Below are 17,344 nucleotides of genomic sequence, written 5' to 3' on the forward strand. Positions count from 1 at the left end.
TCCTTTCATTTCCCTCCTTAAATGAAAATCGGGCGCAGAGCGTAAAACTGTTCTTTGTATTGTTTTTTTAATAATTATAAAGATGATGGATGATTTGGTAGGTAAATATTGCGAGCCCATTTGAACACACCCTCTCCTCTTCACTACTCGAGTACTACTACTCTTTTGCCTACCCGATTAAATACTTTAAACAGATTGAAATGAAAAAGTAAGTTGAAGGGGGTACCCAAATAGATCCATATTGATAAATAATAACTCAAAGAAAAACAAATCCAAGTTTGTTATTTTTGTACAGTTTTGACATATACCATATATAAACATGGTACAAAAATAAAATATTCCATAACTTGTCTTTAACAATACCATAAACAAACACAAATACGTCTTTATCAAATATCATGTTTGCCAACATCATGACATAAATGAATTTATATAAAGCAGGTCTGATTAATTAAAAAAAATAAAACTTATAAAATCTCTAACTTACCAATCAACCAAAATTAATCCCAAACATGACACTAAACTTTGGCGCCATTATCCCTTAATTAATCATTAATAATAATCTCACAAACCAAGGTTCTTTCTTCTTCATACAAAACAACATAAGAAAAAAAAAACCTAGTTAGTTATTATTATCATCATTATCCACAAATCAAACAATTCATACTTCCAATTCCAATTACAATTCCAACATACAAACCAACGATTCTTGTAACACCAAATAAAACCCACTTCCCCCCTTTTATTTTAACGCCATTACAAAACTAGGGTTCCTAAATTCGTTATTCAATCTCAATCAAATTCGTGCTATTTCGCAATATTATTGAAAACCCATCTCCCAAATTGAATCTTGGAATTGGGTTCTTGTGATTTGAAATTATGAGAGAATGGTTTACGAATTGGGTCATCATATAGAAGACCGGTTCAAGAATAACAACATTGGACGTTGTGGGTCTGATAATGTTAATGAGTTTATCGGAAACATGTAAGTTTGTTGGTCTTGTTTGGGTTATTTAAGGTTTTATTATATATGTTAAGAATAGTGTTGTAAGTAAGTGTGTTAATAATATGGTGTTGTTTGATTACTTTTTAACTTTTGGGAATAAAGTGGCACATAGAATTGCATAATATGGGGGATTAATGAATGAATGAATATGGTGCATTTAATGTTTTGTGTGATTAATTAATATGTGTGTTTTTATATATATCTTTAGTGCCAAGAATTATATGGAGACAACTGAGGGTGAGAATTGGGCATCCAACCTTATTAGTCACTTGAACCGCCGGTTTCCGACTTCTATCGATAATACCAAGGTTAGTGTTCTTGTTCTGTTTTGTAACTTCATTTGGCGTTACAATGTGGATCGTTATGTGTGAAAGTTGTAGTTTGGAATCAGGGTGAAACTAGTTAATACTGTAAAAATTGCAGCAGTTAGAAGATTTAGGGCTCCGATTCGCCGTTTCGATTACGTTTTGCGAATCGGTTGTATGCTAGATGATTTTTGATCGATTTGTATGGTAATGGTTGTTTGTAGATACTCAAAAACGTGTGCGATTGCTCTTTTTGTTAAGTAGAATTGATTGATGAAATTTGGTTGTAATTAGTAAGTTAATGATCGAATCGGAACCAGATTTAGGGTTCCGATTGCACCCTTTTAATAAAAAATCTCCAAATCGGTTGTAAGTTGAATTGATAATACAATGTGGATGATTATGTATATATGATTCAACTAGTTAATACAGTACTAATCACATCGATTTGAAGATATAGGGCTCCGATTCGCCGTTTCGGTTTTGTTTATCGAATCGGTTGTATGCTATATGAATTGATGACGATTCATATGGTAATTGATTATTTTAGATACTCTAAAGACATGCTTGCTTGTTCTTTTTGTTAAGTAGAATTGATTGTTGCAATTTGGTTGTAATCAGTCCCTTAATGATCAAATCGGAACAAGATTTGGGGTTCCGATGCACCCTTTGAGATTAATTCTCCAAATTGGTTGTTTGTCGTATGATTTATGCTAGATCTATTCAGTTATAGTTTTTGTAGATTGTAGTTAATTGAATCGTAGTTGGGATACTTCTGATTTTTTGCTTGTTGAAAAGTCTTAGCAAAAGGGGTAAATGAACTGCGTGCAAATGGATTCTAGGCTTATTTTAGCCTTACGAGTATGTATATTGAAATTGAGTTTCTGTGTTTCAAAGGTGTAAATTAGCTTATTTTTATTGCATACGCTGTTTTCATAGTTGAACTTTTATACTTTTAAATACTGTTAAAATTGTAAACCGGGTTTGCAGAACTTTATTCATCAAGAGGTGCAGGATGCTAATCTTCATCAGATAATATCCTCACATACATCTTTGCCAGACTTGTTGGTCTCAAATTCATATTTTTCGCCTCAAAGTGACCTGAATTTGGGATATAGTGGTTATAGTCCTGCTGCTGTCAACATATATAATCCTACTTTTTGTGGAGGTATGTTTTTCAATCTTTCTTTTGACTCAACACTTATAATCATTTGTGTTTAATGTCATTCATGATGGGATTGTTCACTTGTACAGGTGCAACATATAACGAGTATATCCAAAATGCTGCTTATGGTGGAACGCCTTTAATTTCTCCATTGGGTGTAAAACAGAGCGATTTGGACATAATTACTTCACCTGAACAGGTTTCAACCATCACTGCATGTTCTTATGGTGATATTATATCAGATACTGAAGCTTTTGATAGTCTAACAGCAATAAGTTCATTCCAACAACAACCTTTTCATAACAGTATGTTTCTTTCTTAACATAATCTGTCCGAGAACCATATGTGTCTGACATCAACCTAATATTCTGTTTTGTGTTTTTGTTACCAATAGGTCAATACATAAGCACTTACAACATGGACCATCCGTTTTTATCGGTGGATGATGTGCAATCTCCTTATTCGAATCCGTGCAATGTCCAACAGAGTTTCCATAACCTCACAGAAGCTAGTGATGCATATGCTTTTAAGGTGCTAGGTGCATATGTAATGTACAAGGGTATGCCAGCAAACTTTCGAATCCGTGCAATGTCCAACAGAGTTTCCATAACCTCACAGAAGCTAGTGATGCATATGCTTTTAAGGTGCTAGGTGCATATGTAATGTACAAGGGTATGCCAGCAAACTTGAGAAAAGATGTTTCATTTCAGGATTATATGCATGAAGCAGAATGCCAGGCGAACTTGTGCAAGTGCCATCTGCATCTTGAACTGGCATCCCATTTTGACAAGTGAAAGGATTTAGATTGCAGTGTTTGTGGACCTGCAAGGTCTTCTTCTGCCATTGCTGGTAGTTTTCAGTTGGAATCTAGAAAAAGGAAGCTTGAGCAATTAGAGGACACCGATAATACAGGCCCCACTAGTACTGTAACTCTTTTAGATGTGTTACCTACAAAATATCCAAAGTTGGAGAGCTCAAAAGTTGGGGAAGATGATATGAATAATGTGCAGAGAGGGGCAGTCGATGGTGCGCATGATCAACATGAATTAACGGTGGTAAATCAGAATGGTAATGTTGCAAACAATGGAATGATGAATTATCCAAAGTCGGATAGTTCAGAAATTGTGGACGATGCTACGGGTGATGACCAAAGAAAGGAAGTCAATGGTGCAAGCGATCAACAGGAATTAGTATTGGTGAACCAGAGTGATAATGTTGTAGAAAATGAATTGACGAAACGTCCAAAGTTGGATAGTTCAACAGTTGGTGAAGGTTCTATGAATGATGATCAGATAAGTAAAGCCAATGGTGCACATGATGAACATGAAGTGAAAGAGGTAAATCAGAATGGTAATGTTTCAAACAATGATATAATGACATATCCAAAGCCGGATAGTTCGACAGTTGGTGAAGATGCTATGGATGATGATCAGAGTGATAATGCTGTAAACAACGAAATGATCAATCGTCCAAAGACGGAGAGTTCAGCAGTTGGGGAAGATGCTATGGATGATGATCAGAGTGATAATGCTGTAAACAACGAAATGATCAATCGTCCAAAGACGGAGAGTTCAGCAGTTGGGGAAGATGCTATGGATGATGATGGGCAGAGAAGGGAAGTCAATGGTGCACATGATCAACAAGAATCAACAGTAGTAAGCCAGAGTGATAATGTCGCAAACAATGAAATGTTGAAGTATCCAAAGTCGGATAGTTCAGCAGTTGTGGAAGATGCTATGGATGATGAGCAGAGAAGGGAAGTAGATGGTGCACACGATCAACAGGAATTAACGGTGGTAAGTCAGAGTGATAATGTTGTTGTAAACAGTGAGAAGATAAACTATGCAAAGTTGGATAGTTCAGCAGTTGTGGAAGATGCTTTAGACGATGAGCAGAGAAAGGGAGTCGATGGTGCACACGATCAACAGGAATCGACTGTGCTAAATCAAAGTGATCAAATTGCCAACAATGAAATGTTGAAATATCCAATGCTGGATAGTTCAGTAGTTGGGGAAGATGCTACCAATGATCAACAGGAACCGACAGTGGTAGATCAGAGTGATCTTATTGCAAACAATGAAATACTGAAATATCCAAAGTTGAATAGTTCAAACGTTGGGGAAGATGCTATGGGTGATGACCAGACAAAGGAAGTCAATGGCACACACGATCCACAGGAATTAACCGTGGTGTGTCGGAGTAATGATGATGTTGTAAACGATGAAACAGCGAATTGTCCAAAGTCGGATGGTTCAACAGTTGAGGAAGATGCAATGGATGTTGACCAAAGAAGGGAAGTCAACAGTGTATTTGATCAACAGGAATCGGCAATGGTAAATCAGAGTTATCCGCTGCAAATAATGTAATGATTAAATATCCAAAGTCGGATAGCTCAACAATTGGGGAAGATGCTAATGGTGATGAGCAGAAAAGGACAGTCAACGGTGCACATGATCAACTGGAATCAACGGTGGTAAATCAGACTCATAATATTGCCAACAATCAGATGCTGAAATATCCAATTCTGGAGAGTTCAACTGTTCAGGAAGATGTTATGGATGATAACCAGAGGAAGAAAGCCCATAGGGTACGCGATCAAAAGAAATTAAAAGTGGTAAAACAGAGTTGTAATATTGTAAACAATGAAATGATGAATTCGCCTCAGTTATCTTCTGATCATCTTTCTTCAAAAGATATGATCACCTATGAAAAAGAGAAATCTGGAGAGGCCATAGTAGAAGCTAATAATGAAACAACTTCTGGTTCCGATGTGGCAGATTTAAATTCAAATAAACCCATGAACCAAATGTGTCTGTGGTTGATTGTGATTTGGGCACCAAAACAAAAGTTGCAACTTTGACTGATAATGGAATGATGAAATCGCCCCAGTTATGCTCTGATCATGATCATCTTTCTTCAAAAGAAATGATCATTGATGGAAAAGAGAAATCCGGGGAGGCCATAATAAAAGCAAACACTGATTCAAGTTCTGGTGCTGATGTGGCAGATTTAACTTCAAATAAATCCATAACACCAGATGTGTCTATGGTTGATTGTGATTCGGTCCTGGAATCAGATCATACCAAAATAAAAACCGCATCTTTGACTGTTAATGAAATAGTTAAATCGGCCCAGTTATTTTCTGATCATCATTCTTCAAAAGAAATGATCATTGATGAAAAAGAAAAATCCGGTGCTGATGAGGCGGATTTAAATTCAAATAAATTCATGACACCAAATGTGTCTACGATGGATTGTGATTCGGTCCTAGAAACAAATAAGACCAAAATAAAAACCGCATCTTTGACTGATAATGACTCACAGTTGGAGCCTGAGAAGAACAAGATACCGAGTGCCTCTGTATCTTTGGCTGATTTTTTTACTGCAGATCAAATTAAAGCGCATTTGTTGAGTTTTACATCTCAAAAGGTTTGTTTGTCATTATTTTTTTTTTAATGTTTTTGTTTAATTAAACTTATGGATTCTAATATAAAACACATTAATGCAGGCTTCATCACAAAACAGAGCACCTTCAATTGGTCCCAATACATGCCAACTATGTTCAAATGATAAGCTTGTGTTTGCCCCTACACCAATGTATTGTTCATCAACGTTGGGTATTATCGAACAACCGGTGAAATTGGCACACGCTATTGTTTCTGTGTATCATGTTACAGGGGAACTCATGGGAATAATATTATAATGCGTGGGTATGGGTATCTTATGCCCAAATCAAATCTACAAAGGGCGCGAAATGATGAGGAAAGAGAGGACTCGGTAAGTTTAGGTTTAAGTTTTTAACCAAACGCAATTGGGGTTTTTGTTTTATACAAGTTTAGCCCCTGGATTTAACAGACTCGTCTTTTTTTTGCAGTGGGTTCTTTGTGACAAGTGTCAAAACTGGCAGCATAGAATATGCGGTCTTTACAATGATGAAAAAGACGTTGAAGGTAAAGCAGAATATATTTGCCCTAAATGTTATTTACAAGAATTAGAAAGTGGAATTCGTGTCCCATTACCACAATCCACTGCTTCTGGAGCAAAAGATTTACCGAGAACTAATTTAAGTGATCACATTGAACAAAGACTGTTCGAACGTCTTAATCAAGAAAGACAAGAAATGGCAAAAGTGTCTGGAATCAAACCAAGTGAGGTAAAATTACTCATATACCTTAAATCTGAATATAATACATTTAAATTTATTCAGCTTCACGAATCTAGAATTTGTCTGTTTATGTAGGTACCTATGGCTGAAGGTCTTGTTGTGAGAGTAGTTGTATCTGTTGAGAAACAGTTGGAAGTTAGGCAGAAGTTTAGAAGCATACTTCACGGAGAAGATTATCCATCTGGATTTACATACAGGTCAAAGGTAAGATTAAATTACAAATATTGTGCTAGTTATGTATGTTGTAAACTGGTTATCTGACATTATTATTTTTCCATCAGTTAATTTTTTTGTTCCAGAAAATAGAAGGGGTAGATGTGTGCCTATTTGGAATGTGTGTTCAGGAATTTGGATCAGAATGTGGTGGCCCGAATAATCGGTGTGTGTATATCTCGTATCTTGATTCTGTAAAGTACTTTAGACCCGAGAGAAAATGTGTGACCGGTGAATCTCTTCGGACCTTCGTTTATCATGAAATACTGGTACTTCTCTTTTTTCCTTTCTGAAACTTCTGTAAATAGTTTTTTTTTGTATACTTTTAATTCTTTATGCTAATAATGTGAAACCATGGAAAACAGACTGGATACCTTGATTATTGCAAGAAACGAGGTTTTACCACCTGTTACATTTGGGCTGTCCTCTTGTAAAAGGGGAAGATTACATTTTTTACTGCCATCCCGAGACTCAGAGGACACCAAAGCAGGATAAGCTACGCCAGTGGTATCTCATTTTTTTTAAATCAAATTTTTATAATAGTTTTGAGTTTTGGTTTCTTTAGTGTTCAAATGTGTGTGTTTTATGTGCAGGTATAAGTCGATGTTAAAGAAAGCAACAGAAGCTAATGTTGTTATTGACCACACTAATTTCTACAATCAGTTTTTTGTTTCTGGTGGAGAGGGGAATAATATGAAGATAACTGCAGCCCGTTTGCCTTATTTTGATGGTGATTATTGGTCAGTTGCTGCTGAAAATTATGTTAGGACACTTGAACTAGAAGAAACTGCTCCTGGTGGATTGCAGAGCAAGTTACCTAACAAGAGAGTTTTGAAAGCTATGGGACAGGACAAAGCTGATATTGCTGTTAAGGATGTCTTAGTAATGCATAAGGTTACAACTTTAAGCTTAATTTTTTAAAGAAATTCTCTTTTTTATTTTATTTTATATTCTACAGTTGGGATCAACTATTCTATCCGTGAAGGAAAACTTTATGATTGTTCATTTACAACATATTTGCACACATTGTCGTGAAGTTATCTTATCTGGAAGTAGATGGTTTTGCAGCCATTGCAACAAGATTCAACTGTGTTCTAGGTAAATAATGTCGTGAAGCTCTATATTGTTTTAATATTTTATTCTTTGGGCATTCTAAAGTCATAATGTCAATGTTCATTGCCAGATGTTTCAATGCTGATAAGTATATATCTGAGAGTAAACTGCACACGTGTCACTCGGGTGAAAAAAATCAACTCTCTGAGGTTAGACCTTTATTTCCCTTTTGTGTTATTTTCTATATATTTGGTTTTTGTTTAATTAATTGGTTTTACAGGTGGTAGTGAATGATGTGACTGTTGATACCAAGGATACAGATGACGTGTTTGTGAACAGTTTCTTTGAGACGCGCGATGCATTTTTAAACAAATGCCAGAAATCCCATTTTCAGTTTGATACACTTTCGCGTGCCAAATATTCGTCTATGATGATTCTATACCATTTAATCTACAAGCCTGCTACTAAACCGACTTGTACTGCTTGTTATTCTGATGTTGTGGTTGGGCAATGCTTCTATTGCGACACCTGTCCTAAGTATTATATTTGTGAATCATGCTACAGACTGAGACATGGTGCTTATCACCCTCACAAATTATATCCACCTTCCTTGGATATTGACTGTGGGTCCGAAAGTTTACAACTTCAGATGCAAAAAGATTGGCAGGTACAAATTCAGTTTGACAAAATTAAGATAGTTATATTTTCTACAACTTATGCTAATAATGTTTTCTTATATGCAGTTTAAGATCGTGCTGAATACTTTAATGCACGCCTCCGACTGTGATAGGATACCATGTGCGTATAAAGAATGCAATACAATAAGAAGACTTTTTTGCCATGCTGTTAGATACAGTGTCAAACCTCGTGCTGATTGCAAATTTTGTCGACGCGTATGGTCAATACTAAGGCTGCACTCACAAATATGTACAGATTCTGATTGCAAAATACCTCGCTGCATGTAAGTCGTGCTAAACATGTTATTTACTGGTTTCAGATCAAGAATGTGGTTTGTATTAATTTATTATTTGATTTTTGTATTTTTCAGGGATATAAAGAAGCATAGGGGGATGCTTGCAGCCGGGCCCGCAAGTGAGCATGTTACCATAAATGTGGATTAGCGTGCTGACGTTTGTGTTGGATAGCTTAATGTAAAGGAAGTACAGAGTTTTGCATACCAAACTTGGATAGATCTGTTGGAGGTTTTGTTTTATAGAGTCATAGATGATGTTTTTGTTTTTGCTGTCTTGTGAAAATGGGAACATCTAATCTATAGGGTAGTTGAAGATGACAAACTGATAAGCTTGCCTTGTGTAGGAAAATGTGTAGTTGGATTATTTTTAGTCTGGAATGATTTTGCCCCCAATCATGTAAAGATGAAATTCAGTTTTCTTAGTTTTGATGTTGGATGACTCATTTCCCGTTTTGTTTCATGGTCCAGTTCAGCCAGTTTTAGAAAAGTTTTACTTGCTGAACCGCTAGCTGCAGTTTTGGGAAACGATAAACTAAATTGGTTAGTTGGGTGAGTTGACATTTTGGTTTTTACGGGTTGAGCCGAATTTTTTTAAATTGTTGTTTTGTGTTAATGATATATTTTAAAAGATAAAGATAATTAGTGATTATACATATATAATTACATGCTTTCAAAAAAAAAGGAATAATATAAGTATCAAAAGATGAACGGTTAGTTTGGTTTACAGGATGGCTCCAAATGGGACAAAACCTTTTGGATTTCAAACTGGCCAAACTTGCTTTGTTTTGGATGCTTTGGTCGGGTTTCAACAACTTATAGACACTAATAGGGTTAAATGGTCAATTGCAAGTGTAATGTTGAAGTGAATAACAGGTCAAACACGACATGATAAGACACGATTATTTGTGGGGCTAGACCTGAACACAAGACCGTGTCACATTTTCCAAACGTGAATATGTTTACAAACATGTTACACGATACGACCTGTTTAGGAACACGATAAATATCACATATTTTGTGAAACAAGAGTTACCAAAAGTCTTGATTTATACGCATTCCTTAACATATTTGAAACAAAAATCCACAAGTCTAAAATCAAATCATACCATTTACCAAGTAGGGCGTATACTTTATTTTTTAATAAATAAATAATACGAACAAGCTTAAACAGGTCACTAACATGTGTTCAACCGGTTAGACATGAATTTATACAGGTCTTATACGTCAACCTGTTAAGCCTACACCCGGCAAGTCCATGCCAGAAATTGTAACCCAACCTAGAGGGGTGTTATGATGTTTTTTATATAACTCGGCACGTCAAATTTATAGCCATGATGTGAAAGATGATATCAAGTAAAATGACAGAAAACGGAGAAGATGCAAATTGACAACAACAATCTGACAACAAAGTAGCAAGGGAAAAGAGGTCACAAGCAAGCACCACACAAGAAAACGAAAACAAGTGAAGGTTTTTACATGAATTTTATGTAGCAGCAACAGCAGCATCTCTTCTCACTGCAAAAACAACCTAACCCCATAACTTCTGAAGCCTAGCTACATAAAAACAATTACTGACTGACTGACACTAGAAAACACAACAAACAATTCTCACCACCAAAAAGAAAAAGGAAAGACTTGTTAGGACTCTATGCATATTGACTGACTATATAATGCTCTCATCTCATCATGTAGAGATAAAAGTCCATAGCTTTCTTCCTATGGATACTTCACCAGGATGTTCGGTCTCTTCGTCTTCAGAATCATCTTCATCTTCACCATCTTCTTCCTGGTTCTGCGCACCAGGAGTTCCAGTCTCATGTTCATCATTGCCATTCTCTCTGATACGCTGAGGCGTCCCGTTCACTTCTTCGCTTAAAGTCATATCTTCTGGAAGCTTCTTTGCTACCTCATCCTCCCTATCCACAATCTCCTTCTGCCACCTCCAAAACCAATTATCAATAATAATAACAATAATCTAATATTCTTCAAAAATAAGAAGTGAAGTAAGCATACACTGGCTTGTGAGTCTTCAGGCTGAGCATTTGAACCGCGCGCTCTTCTCTTTCTACCAACAACATTCTCTTCGCTTTGATTAGACAAAGTTCCGTTACTAGCTGCAGAAGCTCCTCCCCTGATTAACATGAAAACGGACACAAAAGGTTAGGTTGTAAATGATGGTTTGAATAATATAACAACAATAAAACATGCATAGAATCATTTACACTTACGCCTTAGCGCGTCGTAGGTTGTATCTTTTTACTGGAGCCTCAACATCTCTAGCAACTTTCCGCCTCGTGTTCCTGCGGGGCCCATTTGTAACACTGGCATACTGTTCACTGTGTCCAGGCTCGTGTTCACTTGCACGCTTACGGCTTCCACCTTTTGAAACCCCCTGGCTAACTGTGTGCTCTGCAACACCATTAAAACTCTCAGTAGTAGCCCTGGAACGAGTAGCCCTGGTCACCCGCTTCTTGATTGACTTAATTTGACCTTTATTCCCATCAGTCTTCTGAGAAACTTCTTCAATCTCATCTGATTGGCTGTTGGTGTGTTGAAGATCATCACCGGCTGATTGGTTGACCTGTCGTTGGGCATCAGAAGAATCCGGTGCAACCCTAGCTGATACTTCAGGTTCAGGCTCAGGTTCATCCTCTGAGCTCAGTATATATTCTGGTATTTCACCAACATCTACAAGCTTCTCTTGTGCTTCTGTTTCTGTTTCACCGGCTTCATTTTCTATTTTCTTCCCTGCTGCGAATATAGATGTACATTTCTTCAACCAGTTTAAGGTTTTACTACCAGAACCAGGTGTTCCCGAATTACCCATAGAAGTCCCTACATTCTGTTTATTATTCTCAGAAGTAACCTGAACCGCTTCTTTCAAATAACCATCTGCTAAGTTTGGTAAAGAAAAACTATCAGTGGTCTTATCTTCTGCTAATGATTGAAGATCAGATAGAACAAACGCAGAAACTATCTCGCCACATTCAATGCATCCCTTTTGTTTCTCAACAAAAGCAATAAACCGTTCTCTTTCTTTCAAGAATTGTTCACGTTGGTCTTTCAATTTCATGCTAAGCCCAACAAGATCATCAATGTCTCTTTTCATTTCAAGCTGTTGACCTTCTAAATGCTTCTGATTTGCAAGAACATCTTGTTTTTCCTTTTCTAAGCTTATTCTTTCTAGTTTCATTTCTTCCATTTCTCGACTTGCAACATTACTCAAGTATTTCACATTTGCTAACTCTCTTTCTCTATATTCCTCAAATGATTTCTCACGTTCACGCATGCGGTTTTCAATCTCCAATTCTCGGTTTCTCAATTCAGTCTCGAGTTCTTGTTTCTTCAGTTCAAAATCATGAAGCATTTGGGATTCTTTACTGCTGTACGTTTCTGATAACACAGATTTCTCGTGCTCCATGTTAGCAGCAAATGATTCTTTAGCTAACTTCAAAGATTCCAACTCTCTTTCCACATAACTCTCTGTTTCCAACCTCAGATTTTTCAATTTTTCTTCTTCTAAACGATTCAATTTTTCCATTTTTTCTTTCTGCACAGCAACAGATTTCAATTCCTTCTTTATCTCGGCTCGTTTCTCATCGAGTTCTTCCCATTCTTTTTCAAATTTCTCCTTTTCTTGCTTCAGATTCTCCTTCTCAATCAGAACTGATTCCCTTTCTTGCCTTGTTTTCTCTATTTCTTGCTTTAATTCCATCTGTAAACGGGCAACTTCAGCCCGTTCTTCTTCTGTTACTTGAAGCATTTCCCGTTCTTTAACCACTTTCAACCTTTGTTCTTCAATTTCAGCAGTTAATTTCTCAAGCTCGGTCTTGAGATTTGATAAATTCTCCATTTCACTGCTTAATTCTTTCCTTTCTTTCTCTAAGTTCTTCTCTTCATCTTTAAGGGATTTCTCTTTCTCCTTCAAAGCTTTTGACTTTGAAGCAACATCCTTCTCTTTCTCCTTAATTTTCTCTAGTTTCTTTTCTAATGCCTCTTCTCTTTTTACAATTTTACCCTCCAAATGATTCACTTCGACTTCCTTTTTCTCCACATCGGCAACCTTGATTTTGAAATCCTCATCTAATGATGTCCTCTTCTGTTCCATTTCTAACTCAAGGTCATGTGTTTTTTTGTCCAATATGGCCTTGTGTTCATCCAAAAGCTTTTGAATCTCTACCTGCAAGGAGATGATATTAAACATTTATAAGTACATATTGACAATAAGATTCAAATTATTTACAATCAAGTACTTACTTTTTCTCTCACGTTTAGCTTCTCCTCTAGCTTTTGTAATTCCTTTTCTTTTACCTCCAAGTTCTTTCTCATAGCAGCAGCTTCCTGCAGAAGAATCATACAGATTTAGCTATAAATACACAACTTTTCAGATGGTAATTAGCCAAAACCCTAGAACACTTACTTTCTCTTTTAAAGCTAGGTTTTTCATCCTTGTGCTTATTTCATGTTCTTTATCTTTCAAATCTGAATTAGCCACTTCAATCTTCTTCCGTGCTTCCTCAAGATCAATTTGTTTCTGTTTAAATACTTTATCGTTATCATTTGCCAGCTCTTCTCTTTGATTAATCACTCTACGAAGCTCAGCCAATTTCTCCTCTCCCTCTTGTAATTTCTTCTCCCATTCTCTTAAATCTTCCCTTTGATGAGATAAACTGCGGTCATGTGCGTCTCTCCTGATGACATAAAGATAGCATAAAAAATTTCAATAATAACAAAATGGTGAAAGTATAAGTTTTAACAAGATGTGAAGCATACTCATTGTTAAACGACATCCTTTCTCTCATAAGTGAGCTTTCTTTTGCCTCGACCTCAACGGATTTTCTTTGAAGCTCTGATAACTTCCTGCTAACCTCTGCAAGCTTAGCATCAGCAGCACGTAATTTTGCCTCTACTTCTAGTGACCTCCCTTCAATGCTGGCAGACAATGCATGTGCTTCTTCCAGCTTTGAATCAGCATTGAACTTTATTTCTGCATATTCAGACCGCATTTCACGCAAACTCTTCTCTAGCTGAAATAACCAATCATTAAATATTACTATCAACAACATGGTTTAAGTTCAAGTTAACATAAACAAAGATAATAAAAATAGTTGAACATATAACCTCAGTAACACACTGTTTTTCAACTCCTAATGCATTTCTTAACTTCTCCTCCCGTTTCTCCACCTCTGACATTGCTATAAGATGAGCGGTTTGCTCTCGTTGAAGAAGCTCCTTGGTTTCCGCTAATGCTTGCTCAAATTGCTCATTTTTGGATACCCATTCCTTTTTCTCGATTAGAAGTAGCCCCATGTTGTATTGATACTCATATAACTTTAAGTAAACCAATAATCAGATAAACTCGATTTCCAAACAGACATATAATAAAATAACTAAACAAACAAATCGAAGTAATAACACTAACAAAAGATACAAAACTTTCCTCATAGGGTTGTTCCAACTTCCACGATATACCATATTATAAAGATAAATCATTTACATATAAAATCTAATTGCAGTGCTTAAAGCAGCCCAATTATGGCATTCATTCACTAAACATAAAACTCGTCATTATTATTATGTTTAAAAATCCCAAATTTTCACTGTTTCGGGTTACCGAGACTCGAATTAGACCCGATCTACTACCAAAAAGTAAACAGTGTTTCCTTTAACTAATTATAAAAGAAACAAATTAAAGTAATAACAGTAACAAAAGAAAATTTCCATATTTTACAACTAAATCAGTTGTATCAAGTTTGGAGTTAAAAAGAAGTCCAATTGATATTTTTCGGTTTCGGTTTGATTTTGCTTTTTTTACCTTCAAACGAGTACAAGCATATTAGTTTTAGTTTTTTTTTTTTTTTTAATATTTTGAGTTATGATTTTATTTATTTATCTTTTTAGGGGTTTTTGATCTCAACCCTATCCGACCCAAACCCGTTCCGACCCAAACCAAGACAACCCTTTGTTTAAACCCCAAATTTCCCCTGTTTCGAGTTACCGAGACTCAAATTAGACCCGATTTACTAACGAAAACCCGGTCCACTATTAATCCCAACCCTTTGCTAACACCTAAATTATTATTATGAAAATTAAAATAACACACATGTTCAGTAATTATGTTTACATCCCCAAAAAAGACCTAATTAGCCCCAATTTACTGACTAAAAGAGAAATACCCATCCAAATCAAGCAATTACAAAACATTAATAGTTACTAACCTCCTTCTCAAGCTTATTAATATTATTATCAGCAGCAGCATCCTGATCCATAAGGTTGGACACCAAACCCTTGGGTGTAGACTCGCCACCAATTGCAAACCCCTTATCCCTAGTGCTTGAATTAGGGTTCGAACTGTCGTCTCTAGGCGATGACAGCTAGCCTGACCACACCTTCTTTTGAGGCGTATACACCTTTCTGAATTGCAGATCCTAAATCTACCCACGTATAAATTGAAACCATAAAACACCACACAGTGTTTGCTAATAATAAATTTGAGAGTGAATAGAATTGAAGAGAGAAGTGAAATGAAATGAAGAGTAACCGGACGTGAGATTAATCCCAAATTCCGGCGGATAAAAGCAGTTCGAGTCCGGTAACGTCTCCAAACTAACTTTTCTTTTTCTTTTATTATTTTCTTCTCTCTCTCTCTCTCTCTCTCTGGTGGGTTTGCGCGTATCGTTCACGTTCTTTCTAAATCTTTATTATTATTATTATTAGTATTTGGTAGGACAGCTTGGACCTTTTTAAAAAAATTACTATACTGCCCTTAGCAATTTTTTACACAACTCACATACTAACTAACACAGGGTGTTTGGGTGAGCCTTTAAATGTTGTTCATTCTATTTTTGAAAAGCAAAAAGTTTTTGGTAAAGTTTCTTTAAAAGCTTTAAAATGGAAGTTTTAGCTCATCCAAACGCAGCCCTCTAGCTAGATGTCTAGATATACATTAGTCACTTCTGGTCAATCTAATACAACACACAGGTCGTATGACTTGCATGAACATTATGATTCATTCATATGATTAACCACTATAACACTCATCATTCAATCCGTATGACACATCAAAGTGTATAACTTTTTTTCATCGTTTTCTCGTAAGAAAATGAAGATAGTATGCCCATGCTTATATTTTGAAGCATACAACATAATTGAATCTTTTATAAGGAGAAAAATGTTTGTAGTCTTGATCTCGTTATGATCAATTTCTTGATCTATGTACCTCTTAGACAGAGTGAGATATTACTATGTCTGTAGTTATTCCTACTTTGATGATGAGATAAGGTGGTTAATGTTTGAAATAAGGATCATAAGTTCAAACTCTATAAAGTGTAAAATTTAGTCGCTAAAAAATATATATGACTATGTTTGTTTGTGGAGAAAATTATACATGTGTGTATATAAGTTATATATTGTTTTTAGTGGAAAGGGAGTAGGTTAGCATGTTTCTAAACAAGTTAGTGATTAAATAAAATGACACGATTAGATATCATATCGTGTTTGTATTTAATACAACAAGTCATTGTATTTTATCATGTCGTGTTTGATATTGAATGACAGCCCTAAAAGTGGTAGATGTTATATTTAAATATTATTCTTGGGAATGGAAATGGTGATTATGTTTTTTGATTATGGGATTATGTACCGTTAAAGCAAGGTCCTTTTTGGTATTTTGGTAGGCCGCCTTTGGAGAAAGAACGTGGGTGTTGAAAAGGGTAGTAGGTAAATGACGTTAGTGTCCCTCTAAGTGGTGGAATAAAAGGCCACTGCACTTTGATAAATTTATGATTATTATTCCAGAAAGGGGCAATGACACTTGTACATTGCTTTAATAAAGTTGTACACTTATCTGTAAAAGTATATAAGCAGGCATATGCTTCATCTTTCAAGCGAAGCAAGAGTGAGGTTGATCTCAACGGTCGTGTTTTCCCTTTTATTTTTTACCTTTTGTAAATTTAACTCGTCACAATTTTAATTATACAAAATAACTAAGCGGGTAGGTCGAATATGTTTATGTACATGCCACTTTGTAGTGGTGCACTAATATGGGATCGGTTGATTAACATATAAAAAGTTAAAATCTTTTAAAAGACATTAATTCAGTCAGTAAAACCCGAACCATAGACATAAAACATTAACAAATTTTGATTGTAATAATAATAATAATAATATAAAATATTCATACATGTATAAGCTCAATGCATTCCTTTAATATAAATAAAAGAAGATTATTTACGAAGGAAATGGAAAATATACGTCGAAAACTGGGTATACCAAATAACAAAGCAAACACGGATTAAACTACTTGAAATCAAAGACGAAGGTTCCCATGCTTGAAATCGGATTCGAGCGTTCCCGTCAATATTAATGCTTTAACTAATGGAACATCAACCACCAGACCAACACATCATGTTTGTTAAACTCTCAAATAATTTACTTAAAAGTCAAAATAGCAAGCTACAGTTTA

General features: G+C 35.7%; 3 protein-coding genes and 1 pseudogene across 4 annotated transcripts; 3 read left to right on the forward strand and 1 right to left on the reverse strand.

The window, feature by feature from the left end:
- Nucleotides 1-640: 640 nt before the first annotated feature.
- On the forward strand, nucleotides 641-3,127 carry LOC143636025 (uncharacterized). The gene is made up of 5 exons (XM_077103719.1): nucleotides 641-985; nucleotides 1,215-1,314; nucleotides 2,302-2,479; nucleotides 2,566-2,781; nucleotides 2,871-3,127. The coding sequence occupies exons 1-5, from the start codon at nucleotides 888-890 to the stop codon at nucleotides 3,125-3,127; spliced, it is 849 nt and encodes a 282-aa protein (XP_076959834.1). The 5' UTR covers nucleotides 641-887.
- Nucleotides 3,062-4,842, forward strand: LOC143636026 (uncharacterized). The gene is made up of 2 exons (XM_077103720.1): nucleotides 3,062-3,440; nucleotides 3,489-4,842. The coding sequence occupies exon 2, from the start codon at nucleotides 3,565-3,567 to the stop codon at nucleotides 4,840-4,842; it is 1,278 nt and encodes a 425-aa protein (XP_076959835.1). The 5' UTR covers nucleotides 3,062-3,440; nucleotides 3,489-3,564.
- Nucleotides 4,843-5,245: 403 nt separating this feature from the next.
- Nucleotides 5,246-9,302, forward strand: LOC143636076 (histone acetyltransferase HAC12-like; annotated as a pseudogene). The gene is made up of 12 exons (XR_013154181.1): nucleotides 5,246-5,905; nucleotides 5,985-6,253; nucleotides 6,351-6,629; nucleotides 6,717-6,845; nucleotides 6,923-7,123; nucleotides 7,220-7,361; nucleotides 7,448-7,748; nucleotides 7,813-7,952; nucleotides 8,038-8,116; nucleotides 8,188-8,574; nucleotides 8,651-8,868; nucleotides 8,956-9,302. The product of XR_013154181.1 is annotated as a histone acetyltransferase HAC12-like (transcript).
- A 973-nt stretch (nucleotides 9,303-10,275) lies between these two features.
- On the reverse strand, nucleotides 10,276-15,363 carry LOC143636077 (nuclear matrix constituent protein 1-like). The gene is made up of 8 exons (XM_077103761.1): nucleotides 15,099-15,363; nucleotides 14,002-14,211; nucleotides 13,654-13,907; nucleotides 13,301-13,571; nucleotides 13,138-13,221; nucleotides 11,109-13,060; nucleotides 10,894-11,011; nucleotides 10,276-10,813 (listed from the first exon to the last, which is right to left on the reverse strand). Exons 1-8 carry the CDS (start codon nucleotides 15,147-15,149, stop codon nucleotides 10,565-10,567), a joined length of 3,189 nt encoding a protein of 1,062 aa, XP_076959876.1. The 5' UTR covers nucleotides 15,150-15,363; the 3' UTR covers nucleotides 10,276-10,564.
- Between the last annotated feature and the right edge of the window lie 1,981 nt (nucleotides 15,364-17,344).

Source organism: Bidens hawaiensis, unplaced genomic scaffold, assembly GCF_021521415.1.
Source record: "Bidens hawaiensis isolate Kalapana, Puna unplaced genomic scaffold, B.hawaiensis_p1.1 tig00007761_1, whole genome shotgun sequence".
Lineage (NCBI taxonomy): Eukaryota > Viridiplantae > Streptophyta > Magnoliopsida > Asterales > Asteraceae > Bidens > Bidens hawaiensis.